Source organism: Musa acuminata, chromosome BXJ2-10, assembly GCF_036884655.1.
Source record: "Musa acuminata AAA Group cultivar baxijiao chromosome BXJ2-10, Cavendish_Baxijiao_AAA, whole genome shotgun sequence".
NCBI lineage: Eukaryota > Viridiplantae > Streptophyta > Magnoliopsida > Zingiberales > Musaceae > Musa > Musa acuminata.
Genome location: NC_088347.1, coordinates 37371681 through 37384788, shown reverse-complemented (window position 1 = coordinate 37384788; position 13108 = coordinate 37371681). Strand labels below are relative to the sequence as shown.

Here is a 13108-nt window from a genome sequence, read left to right as displayed (position 1 = left end):
GGTTATACTTAACCAAATGCATTAAGATTTTGAGTTAGAAAATAAGTCACGTTATAATTTTATTCAGTACCTTTCGATCATTTAGCATCTTGATGATTGTGAAAATTTTCTAGTTTTATTTAGTACCTTTCAATCATTTAGTATTTTTATGATTGTAAAAATTTTCTAGTGTGTTTGAACTGGATATTATAAAGCAATACATAAAATAAGGAAACGCAAACTTATTTTCTTTTATGTAATATTTTAGTAGATTGTATGAGGTTATATGATAAGTTGGTTTTTAACAACTAAGACAATATCATTTACTTTCTTGACAATAGACAAAAAGGAAGATATTTTTGGACTCCATTAAAGATAATAGATATAAAGATATATCAAAAGTCTAAAATATCAAATCAGAAATAATTATAAAACATTAGATTTTTATACTATAAAAAAGCTAACCAATCTCAACATGAGTGGATCCAAAAAGTCTCCTTTTACAACACATCTAATGAATTTCTCAACAAATATAGCATCATAAGTTATGATACACGAGATATGCATCATTTTCTAAGGTTTGATTTTATGATTTAAGTACCCAATAGTTTGACAAGATCCTATTATCACATAAGAAAAGCTTTCAATTTGTTGTTTAGAAATCTTACATGAGATACTAGAGAAAAATACACGGGACCCCAAATATACACAGCTTAACACCGATTAGAAGGAAGCGTAACTTCAAAAACCTCATATGCATAACAACCAATAATAGAGCATAAAAAACAAAGAAGAAGATCATACTGTTCATCAAGAATTGAGTATTTTATCTTTGCTTTTGAACTCTTAACAGTAGAAATGATGGTCATTCCAATTATCTTTGGATCTGTGGCGCAACAATAGAGCCTCTCAGAAGGTATAAATTAAAATTAAATAACTAATCAAAAATGTTATTAAAAAAACAATTAAAATTTGGAGTTTCACACTTACAACATGTTTCAGAAGGTACAAATTATATCCTTATAGCTGGCGAGATGGTGAACTAAGCAGACATTGGATCAAGGAAATCCATATCAATATGGCTCTTCCACAACATTAAAAACTTCAACAAATTAACATTCTAAGATGACTTCACAAGTTCCAACGTAACCATTAATAAAGTTTCTTTTGTAACACCTCACACCAATTAACGTGACCGTGGCAAAGTTGACACTGATCAGCTGATAGAAACTAGCTGGCTATGATAGAAACATAACACAAAAGCTTGAGAAAATTTGGGTTACCTTTCTGAGGAAGGGACTGTTTCCCCACTCGTTCTTCCAATTTCTGAGTCAACAGCAATATCAAAGAATCCTTAAATTTTGTTGTAAAAAAAATAAATAATAAAAAAAGAATCACAAAATCATCACGGATGTTATACAACAAGAAACTCCTGGAGAATTTATAATGTCACAAAATTTGAGATGATTAAATAGTGCCGTCAGTATGAACTTGATCTTTTTAATATAAAGTTTCAATTTCAAGTAACAACATATGGCTTTCCCTGCACAGCAGCAAGATAGGAATCATAGAGAGAAGTAAATTTCTCCTTGTGCTGGAAAAGATATTTCTTAATGAACTTCTCCTCGGTTAGTTGTATGACGGATAGCAGATTATGTCCTTCATCCAGCAATTTATTCCGCTTAAGAAAATTCAAAACCTCATATCGAGGTCTCAGTCTCTTCTCCAAGCTACAAGTAAGAATCACGGGACAGCGAATGATAGATTTCAGCTCAAAACCAACTTCCTTCATCAGGAAAGTCATCTTGTCACATATGGTCTTCTTTGAGAATGTCCAAACGTATGGGCACTTCCTGAATACAGCAACGATGTCAGGCTGGGAACACCCAAAGCTCATCAGAGTCGCACTGGTAGCATCAAAACTAGATCTCTTCCTGCTCATGACTACATGAAGTGCATACGTATATAGTCCAGAGTCACGTGGGATACCCAATTCCTCAGTATATTTGATAACCTCCTTTAATTTGTCTATTCCACAAAAACAGCCAGGCACTGTCAACACCATATGCGCAATACGCTCGTCACTGATGCCATGTTCCCTCAAGAGAGAGATACTGGGTTCTATATTCCGAGCCAAGCTAAAACTAAGAATAAACATGTTCTTCTTGCAGGCTTTCAGAAGCCTCTCATTCGAACCTAATCGTGACCTCCAGAAGTTGATCCTCGGTTCGATGTCACGTAAAATGAGCACACACGGACATGATGAAACTAGCTGAACTATTTCAGAGTCAGAAAATCCCATGTCCTGCAAACGTCTCATCCTAGGCTTCAGGGCAGTCTCTACATTAGCATTCAGCAAATTGGGTGCCCTCTTGGTAAGCTTCATGACTTGTGCATCACTCCAGCCGCTCTGCTTAAAGAACTCAATGGAAGGACTTGAAATTGGAAGTTTTTTTTCACAGATGCGATCCTTGGCCATTTTTGCAGCCTCTTTTGAGGAAGGTTCACATGACTCAAGGGGTTCGACCAACATAAATTCGGATCTATGATTTGAAAACAGACTGCAGAATTGATAGGAGGAAAGATGGATGGAGGACTTGTTACATGAGAGAAGGCAAAAGAGCCTCTTCTGCACCAAAAACATTGTCTTTTGAGGCAGTATAACGTACTGTTTGCAGAAAAATACAAGAAAAGTAGTCTTATTTCTGCCCTCTCCAATCCAAATTCCTCCTTTGCCTCAAATCAAGGATGTTGAAAACTTTCAACTAATAATCTGTCTCAGACAACAGTCCTCTAGAACTCATGTTAATACACAATCATTCAGTTCCAATCAGCCATTTCTTTAAGAGATAAGTCTCTAAATGGTGTCTGCGAGTTGATAAAGAGTAACTATAATTAGTTACTCAATCTCACGCTCATCCAAGCAATTCTCCACCGCTGAAATAATGGCTTCAAATAACACCTGCGCGCAGACAATAAATTACACTTATTTTTCTATTGTAGTTGGTGGGTATAGAAACTACCAAGCATCCTATATCACTGTAGCAATTTAAAAACCATATCAAATGTATCTTAATCAAATATGCTGCATAAGAGTGGCAAAGGCATTTACCATGTTGATTGTTTACAGACGATACTCATGTTTATACTTACAGGTTGAACATCGATGACTTGCAAATGGTACTACAGAATTCAGAATAACTGGAAGATGCATAATGTTTTCTCTAACATCAGAGTCACTAATGTCCTACAACAAAAACCTGAAACATTTCAACTGAGTACTTCCAGAGTAATTGATCCATTTCATCAAGAAGGTAAAAAGATGACCTAGCTATAAATCTAGCAAGACTGGTAAGTAGAAAAGACACTGTTTAATTAATTAACAACATAGTGGGAAAATTATCTAAATTTATGACAATACGACTGCTATCAATATTGCTCATAGTCCAATGCACCATGAAAGAACAAAGTATGTTGAAGTAGATTGATATTTCATAAAGGAGAATATTAAAGAAGGAATTGTCTGCATATCTTATATTCCTACAAAGAAGCAACTAGCAAATATTTTTACTAATGAGCCTCAAATATTTTCTTATGTGGATCTAACTAACAACCTAAGAATGATTAACATTTTTGAACTAGCTTGAGGGGGAATATACAAAATTCCATAATTAAGCATTTAATAATCACATAATTAAGGGAATTTATCCTCTATTTTGGACCACTCAATCAATATTAAATTAGCCCATATTACAGGAAATGAATTAGAATACAAAATTGTATGGAATCAATTTCCTTAGTTGTACAGTTAGTAATCAACCTATCTATGTCTTCCTTTGCATAAAGAAAAGATTAACGAAAGAAACTATGTTCTATTGTGTTCATCTTACATTTATATATAAGTAAAACGGATGTGGAATTGTCCGACGTATACATGATTCTATGGACAAAAGAATATAATTTTCCTTGACCAGTGACCCATTTACCATCTCTGCTATCTCTTGTTCTATCTTCTCCATGCATTTTTTTTCTGCAAAAGACTGTCCAATTCTCTTTGCTCACGTTAAAAGTAGCACTTCTCCTGCTGTCTATCTTATCAACATTATTCAACTTGTAGCTTGCTATTTCCCCAAAGTAAATTCTCATACATGACATGCACGCATTTTCAGAACATTGAACATCTGAGACTGATAAAACTCACAATTTGAGGTCAGTGAACCAGCTGATATCCAAGAACCAGAAATTAATTGTCAGTTGTCAAAAAAAAAAAAACATCATTGGAGATATTGTACGATAAGAAATTCCAAACACTGAGCACCATATTTGACCACAGTTTCTGGCTACAATCAAGTTACGTTAATCTAAAGTAATATATCAAAATTATTTTTTATGGCCTCCTTAATGGGTTACAATGATCAGGAGATGAGTATGTAAAAAAGATCACTTGTTTCATGCTACTGTACCAATGTTCAAGACAGTATCGTTAAAGGCGCTCGCCCAAGCTCGGCAAAGAACTAGCAAATATAAAATAATAAAAAATATAATTAACAAAAAAGCCAGCCATTAAAATAAAAATTAGACAAAATGAGTTTCACCTAATTTCATATTCAAATCATCACCACTAAATATCAAATTACATTTATTTAACTATCTAGAAACCATTAAAGTGCTAAATTATCCAAATCTAATAATAAGATAACTAAAAAAAGAAGATTAACATCAAAAATGACATTTTTCAAAATTATACTAAAAAATAATAATTCAAAATTAACATCAAAATTAACAATTTAAAATTACAGCAGTCACAAATACAGAAAGGAGGAGTGAGGAGGAGGAAGAAGACGGGGCTGTGGTCTGGGAGCAGCGACGAGGAGGGGAAGAGGAAGAAGGGGTCTGCGAAGGGGGTTGCGACGAGGCGAGGGGTCGAGGGACTGCGATGAACAGGGGGAAGAGGGAGGAGGGAGGAGGGAGGAGGAACGAGAAGGGAGGGCGAGGATGGTGTCGAGGAAGAAAAACGAAGAAAAATTGGGGGAAGAGGGAAGAGGGAGGAAGGAGGAGAAGGATGGTGCCGGGGAAGGGGGCGAGCTTGCGACGAAAGGGGGAGAGAGGGGCGGGGGGCTGCGATGACCGGGTGAAAGAGGGAGGAGGGAGGAGAAGGGAGGAGGAGGATGGTGTCGGGGAAGCGGGAGAGCTGCGACGAAAGGGGGAAGAGGGAGGAGGAGGGAGGAGAAGGGATTGTTCGACGGCCAAGGAGGAGGAGGAGGACTAAGATAGAGTTACCGGGCGCTGTCACCGTTCGCCGACGGAGAGGAAGCCGCAGCATGCATCGTTCGCCGAGTAAAACGCCGCAGTGATAAGAGCTCGACGGAGGAAGATGCCAACGCTGGTCCCGCCTTTCGCCAAGGAAAACGCCGCAGTCGCGGTAGCTGTGGAGAAGGAGACAGCTTCACCGCTGCATTTAGGGCACGGGTGTCAATTTGAGGATGCCGTTCTCATCTGGTTCAATCGAACCAGAGATCCAAATTCACTTGACTTGGGCTCGATAGCGCCTTAGTCAGGCGGGCGCCTGGGCCGCACCGGTTCAACTCGCACGCCCGGCCCATCTTATCGGGCGCTCATTGACTTCAATTGTTACAACTATAATGAGTTTAAATGTTTAATGATCTATTAAAAAAATAATATAAATTTATAAATATTTAATCCCTGTTGGACATTCCAATCATCATTTCAATTGATATATTTAATAGAAGATCATTGTCCTGGCAAAAGATGTATTGGTTATGTTTCGTCGCCTTTATCTATTAATTCATAAATATTTAATCCCTTTTAATGTTAAACATTTCAATCATCCTTTTAATTGATAATTGATATGTTTAATAAGAGATCATTGTCCTCACATAAGATGTATTTGTTCTATTTCATAGTCTTTGTCATACTTAAATATCAATTGATTCGAGGGTGATACTAAATCTAGTTTCATATAAAACACATCCTCACTCCATAAGTATCATTGACATTAAAGTTACGGGTATTAAACATTAAAATTGATAAATTTGAAAATATTATTATGTATCATGTCCATCATTCCATAATAGAAAACTTTATACCTATAATGTTGTCACCAAACTTTAAAAAAGTTGTTAGAAATATATTAAACTTAGAAGTTTGAGCTTGACGATCCATTTGATTCTTTTAAATCTTTCTAATAATAGTTTTTCTCCCTTGCCTTCCCTAACTTAAAGTTTAAAAGGTTGTCTAATATAATTAGCACTATAAAAGTTATATAAGTTAATAATTAATTTTTTAATATCTCTAATCTTATCACTAATATCATCAACATCTAAAGTTTCATAATAAGTGGTTAAATAATTACTGAAGTCATTTAATCTAGTAAAAGGATTAAAACATATATAACTGATTAAATCAATAAAAAAAATAATAATAATTTATCTTTTTTGATTTTGTAGCCCTTAGTGTCATATTTAAATTATTATCATATTGATATTCTTATAATGCACCAACCATATTAATGCAAACAACTTTAAAAAAAGTACAGTAACATAATAAACACTAGTCAAAGTATATGTTACCTTTTTAAAAGCTTTTAAAATTTTTAAAATTCTTTCACATAAATTCCAAGAATGTCGATATAAACTAACTTTTGTAATATTATTTATAATAAAAATAATAATAATACTTTAATAGAATTATTAAATGAAACCAAACGCAGGAGACATGTTGGGTCTATTAGATCGCATAAGGAAAATCAAACACTAGATTTAATTATATAACAATACAGATGAGTATCAAATTTAATATAGATATGTTGTTTAATGCGTTAAATTAAACTGTTAATTTTGAAGTATGTTCCATCCAAGCGGCTCTAACATAATTCTTTGAGATGTCTCCCTTCAAAAGGTTTCCTCACTAAATTATATCACAATCATCTAACAGACAGCACACTTAAAAATATGCCACCACGCCAATTAACATGACCGAGGCCAAGTTGACACTGATCGATCAGCTGACATAATTAGCTAAATATGGTAGAAACAGAACACAAAAGCTTGTTATTTCGGTTACACCTTTCTGAAGTAATCGACTTTCCCCCAAACCAATTTCTGAGACATCAGCAAAAAAGAATCAGTACCTCTTGTTGCAGAAAAAATAAATAGAAGAAGAATCACCAACATGAAAGTTATACTCCCAAGAAACTCTTGTAGAACTTAAATTGTCACAAATATATAATGATTAATTTGCAGTCAGCATGCAATAGCTTGACACTTTGTCTTAAGGAAGCACTTGCACTCCTAGTTTTCCGCATCGACGTGGTGCTTTCCCTGCACAGCAACAACATAGGAATCGTATTGAGCAATAAATTTCTCTTTGCGTAGCAGGAAAAGGAATTTGTTTCTGAACTTCTCTTCAGATAGCTTTGCGACATATAGCAGGTTATGTCCTTTATCCAGCAATTTATTCTGATCAAGAAAATTCATAACTTCATATCGAGGTCTCAACCTCTTCTCCAAGCTTAATGTAAGAAGCACGGGATGGCCAATGATATATGTCAGCTCACAACCAGCTTCCTTCATCAGGAATGTCATCTTATCACATAAGTTCTTCTTTGAGAGATTCCAAATGGCTGGATGACTCCTGAATGCAGCGATCCAATCTGGTAGGGACCACCCAAAGCTCATCAGGGTTGCAAAGGTAGCATCAAACCTGGACCTGCTCAGGGTCATGACTGCTAATAGTGCATGAGGGAACATTTTACAGTCACGTGACACACCCAACTCCTCAACATGTTTGATAACTTCCTTGATACATTTTTCTGTTCGACAAAATAAACTCTGGTAGTCTCACCACCATCTGCGTGATGCGTTGCTCACTGATGCCACATTCCCTCAAGAGAGATATATTGGGCTCAATCTTTTGAGCCAAGCTAGAAGTAAGGAGAAACATGTTCCTCCTGCAGGCCTTAATTAACCTCTCATTAGAACCAAGAAGTGACCTCCAGAAGTTGATCCTCGGTTGGATGTCACGTAGAAGGAGCACATTCGGACTTGATGAAACCAGCTGAACTATTTCAGTGTCAGAAAATCCCATGTCCTGCAAAGATCTCATCCTGGGCTTCAGGACAGTCTCTGCCTTAGCAAACAAAAACCTGGGTTCCCTCTGCATAAGCTTCATGACTTGTGCATTACTCCAACCGCTCTGCTTAAAGAACTCAACGGAAGGACTTGAACTTGAAAGTTCTTTTTCACAGATGCGATCCTTGGCCCTTTTTGCAGCCTCTTTTGAGGGAAGTTCACATGACTCAAGGGGGTCGACCAATGTAAAGTTGGATCTATGATTTGAACTGTGCTCTTTGGCAGTGGAAAAGCTAAACAGACTGCAGAGTTGATAGGAGGAAAGATGGATGGTGGACTTGTTACATGAGAGAAGGCAAAAGAGCCTCTTCTGCACCAAAAACATTGTCTTTTGAGGCAGTATCACGTACTGTTTGCAGAAAAATACAAGATAAGTAGTCTTATTTCTGCCCTCTCCAAGTCCAAATTCCTCTTCTACCTCAAATCAACGATGTTGAAAACATTCTACTAATCATCTGTCACAGACAACATTCCTTTACCACTCATGTTAATCCACATGCATTCAGTTCCAATCCACCATGTCTTTCAGAGATAAGTCTCTAAATGGTGTTTGAGAGTTGATAACGAGTACCTATGATTAGTTACTCATTCTCATGCTCACATCTGAGCAATTCTCCACCACTGAAATAATGGCATCATATAACACCAGCGCACAGACACTATCTTCCACTTATTTTTATATTGTAGTTGGTGGGTTTAGACACTACCAAGCATCCTATATTCCTGTAGCAATTTAAAAACCATATCAAATGAATCTTCATCAAATATGCTGCATATGAGTGGCTTATGCATTTACAATGTTGACCGTATACAGACGATACTCATGTTTATACTTGTAGGTTGAACATCAACGACTTGCACATGGTACTACAGAATTCAGAATAACAGGAAGATGCATAATGTTTTCTCTAACATCAGATTCACTAATGTCCTATAACTAAAATCTGAAACATTTCAAATGATCACTTCCAGAGTAATTGGTCCATTTCATCAAGAATGTAAAGAGATGATCTAGTTAAAAGTCTAGCAAGACTGGTGAGTAGATAAGACACTGTTTAATTAATTACCAAGGGTAATTTGTGAGGTTCAACATGCTAAAAAGGGCATTGTTGATGATGATGAGCAACTTGACATAAAAAAACAACATAGCTGGAAGACCAGAGAAAGGCAATAAATTTTCTGAAAAAATGAATAAAGAGATAAGAAAACTGCCTCAATCAAGAAATGCTACTAGTTTATTTGGTTCTATGCTGATAAAGGAACTTAATTTATGAGAAAGATTGCTCATGTAAATAACTTCAACTACAGTAAACAAATTATATGTAGCATGAGCTACATATCATTAATAAAAAAAAACCTAGATCAGTGAGAATTTGCCAATAAAACCAGCAAGTGCAAACAACCACAATAATAACAAAAGCCATGGTGTCCAAACTATTCATGATCAGCCATATGGATCTTCTGCATCATTGAACTCTGTGTAAGAAAATATCTGTAGTTAAAGTAAGAGCATTCAAATCTCTTTATGTTTTTACCGGAAAAGGCCCCTTAAAATCACCAACTAAACCAGCCAATACAAGATTTGACAATTCAAATATAAGCAGGCCTGTGTGTTTTGAGGTACGAACAAGTCTCAAGTAGCGGAGATAGTTGCTTTCAGCACTACAGCGGAGAACACACTGTGCTGGCATAAAGGTGTAAGGTTATACCTAACCAAATACATTGAGGTTTTGGGTCTATTTTTGGGTTTCGAAATCAAGTCAAATTGTAGTTGTTTACTCAACTTGTACTTTAGATTGAGTCGAGTCCTTTGTATGATTGAGTCGAGTCCTTTGTATCATTTGGGGTTTTGTGTTGAAATTTTCTGATGTTCTTGAAATGGAAACTGCAATGCAGTAAACATAGTAAGAAAACTAAGAGGTATGATGAAGCAAACAATTCATCAAAGTATGTTGAAGTCCAATGCACCATGAAAGAACAAAGTATGTTGAAGTAGATTGATATTTCATAAAGGAGAAAATTAGAGCAGGAATTGTCTGCATATCTTATATTCCTACAAAGAAGCAACTAGCAAATATTTTTACTAATGAGCCTCAAATATTTTCTTATGTGGATCTAACTAACAACCTAAGAATGATTAACATTTTTGAACTAGCTTGAGGGGGAATATACAAAATTCCATAATTAAGCATTTTATAATCACATAATTAAGGGAATTTATCCTCTATTTTGGACCACTCAATCAATATTAAATCAGCCCATATTACAGGAAATGAATTAGAATAAAAAATTGTATGGAATCAATTTCCTTAGTTGTACAGTTAGTAATCAACCTATCTATGTCTTCCTTTGTATAAAGAAAAGATTAACGAACGAAAGAAACTATGTTCTATTGTGTTCATCTTAGATTTATATATAAGTAAAACGGATGTGGAATTGTCAGACGTATACATGATTCTATGGACAAAAGAATATAATTTTCCTTGACCAGTGACCCATTTACCATCTCTGCTATCTCTTGTTCTATCTTCTCCATGCATTTTTTTTCTGGAAAAGACTGTCCAATTCTCTTTGCTCTCGTTAAAAGTAGCACTTCTCCTGCTGTCTATCTTATCAACATTATTCAACTTGTAGCTTGCTATTTCCCCAAAGTAAATTCTCATACATGACATGCACGCATTTTCAGATCATTGAACATCTGAGACTGATAAAACTCACAATCTGAGGTCAGTGAACCAGCTGATATCCAAGAACCAGAAATTAATTGTCAGTTGTCAAAAAAAAAAACATCATTGGAGATATTGTACAATAAGAAATTCCAAAAACTAAGCACCATATTTGACCACAGTATCTGGCTACAATCAAGTTACGTTAATCTAAAGTAATATATCAAAATTATTTTTTATAGCCTCCTTAATGGGTTACAATGATCAGGAAATGAGTATGTAAAAAAGATCACTTGTTGCATGCTACTATACCAATGTTCAAGACAGTATCGTTAAAGGCGCTCGCCCAAGCTCGGCAAAGAACTAGCCAATATAAAATAATAAAAAATATAATTAACAAAAAAGCTAGCCATTAAAATAAAAATTAGACAAAATGAGTTTCACCTAATTTCATATTCAAATCATCACCACTAAATATCAAATTACATTTATTTAACTATCGAGAAACCATTAAAGTGCTAAATTATCCGAATCTAATAATAAGATAACTAAAAAAAGAAGATTAACATCAAAAATGACATTTTTCAAAATTATAGTAAATAATAATAATTCAAAATTAACATCAAAATTAACAATTTAAAATTACAGCAGTCACAAATACAGAAAGGAGGAGTGAGGAGGAGGAAGAAGACGGGGCTGTGGTCTGGGAGCAGCGACGAGGAGGGGAAGAGGAAGAAGGGGCCTGCGAAGGGGGTTGCGACGAGGCGAGGGGTCGAGGGACTGCGATGAACAGGGGGAAGAGGGAGGAGGGAGGAGGGAGGAGGGAGGAGGGAGGAGGGAGGAGGAACGAGAAGGGAGGGCGAGGATGGTGTCGAGGAAGAAAAACGAAGAAAAATTGGGGGAAGAGGGAAGAGGGAGGAAGGAGGAGAAGGATGGTGCCGGGGAAGGGGGCGAGCTTGCGACGAAAGGGGGAGAGGGAGGAGGGATCGGGGAAGGCGGGGGTGGCGCGCGTGGGGCGTGGTGGGGGCGGGGGCTGCGATGAACAGAGGGGAAAGAGGGAGGAGAAGGGAGTGTTCGATGGCGAAGGAGGAAGAGAAAGAGAAAGAGAGATACCGGGAGGGGAAGACGCCACCGCCAACTGTCGCTGTTTCCCGATGGAGAGGAAGGCAGCCGTTGTTCACCGAGGAGACGCCGCAGTCGCCGAAGAAAAACAGACACTTTGGCGGTCGCGGCGATTAGGGCAGGCGTGGAGCCGCGGGGGTTTGGGTGGGGTTCGAGTGTGACTCGGGTTCGATCCGGATTTTAATCATTCGACCGCCGGACGCGTGGATGTTCTCATACTAATTTTTTCTGTCTTATTATGCTTATATTTCAATTAAGACTTCTTAATATGATTAATCATATTATTTCATGTGACAATGGCTCCTCATCGCCACTTGATTATAACAATAGAACCTTTAACAAAAACTTAGATGAGTGACATAAGAGGTTGAGAAATGATGAGTATTGGATGAATGAAAGTCCTCACACAATTAAATTTCTATCAATTTATAAGGCTTAGATCATAATTTTAATACCAACATGACATCCATAATTCTATCCTTATTCATACGATATATCATACACTTTATTTAAATAGATCATAAACGTTTAAATGACATTTCAACTATGAAGATTTCACATATTACAATAAAATTAATAATAACGTAGTCAACATCAATTAAACATGATTGAGGCCAAGTTGACACCGATCAGCTGACAGAATTCGTCAACTATGATAGAAATATAATATAAAAACCTGAGAATATTTTGATTATCTTTCTGAACTAATGAGTTGTACCCATTCACATCGATATAAAAGATTTGATTTCGTTTGTAGCATGAAAAACATTAGAGAAAACGAATCTCAAAATCAACATGCATGTTATACTCTAAGAGGTTCCTTATTCGATAGTTACGGAGAATTCAAATTTTCATAAATTTAAGATGATTCAATAGCTGACTGAGGCAAAGTTGACACTGATCAGCTGACAGAACTAGCTGGCTATGGTAGAAACATCTAAGTTTCCACCCACAGCTAACATTTTAGAATTTGAGCGGTGGTTAATCTATTCATAAAATTGCTTCGGATGGATGCTAATAGCCATCTTGGCAGGCTAACTTAGTCGCCCATATTTGAACATTAAGTTACCATAGTGCCTCCACCAAAGATTTTTAAGTTGATTCACGAGGGAGAACGAGTCATCCATTAGGAGCTAAGGGCGCGAAGGCATTGGAAGTAGTCACCCAAGCCAAGCAACCGTTGTGCTGATT

At 36.4% G+C, this 13108-nt stretch overlaps 1 protein-coding gene across 8 annotated transcripts; it reads right to left on the bottom strand.

Annotated features, from left to right (window-relative positions):
* Positions 1 to 1371: 1371 nt before the first annotated feature.
* Positions 1372 to 12064, bottom strand: LOC135625561 (uncharacterized). Of its 8 annotated transcripts, none has more exons than XM_065130523.1 (3): positions 5260 to 5453; positions 3870 to 4201; positions 1372 to 2941 (listed from the first exon to the last, which is right to left on the bottom strand). In XM_065130523.1, the coding sequence occupies exon 3, from the start codon at positions 2621 to 2623 to the stop codon at positions 1499 to 1501; it is 1125 nt and encodes a 374-aa protein (XP_064986595.1). In that variant the 5' UTR covers positions 2624 to 2941; positions 3870 to 4201; positions 5260 to 5453; the 3' UTR covers positions 1372 to 1498. The 8 variants fall into 8 exon arrangements, 7 of the variants coding, with proteins under 7 accessions (XP_064986595.1, XP_064986593.1, XP_064986597.1 ...); XM_065130521.1 differs by having other exon boundaries at positions 3966 to 4201; XM_065130525.1 differs by lacking the exon at positions 3870 to 4201 and adding an exon at positions 3133 to 3226.
* Positions 12065 to 13108: the final 1044 nt, after the last annotated feature.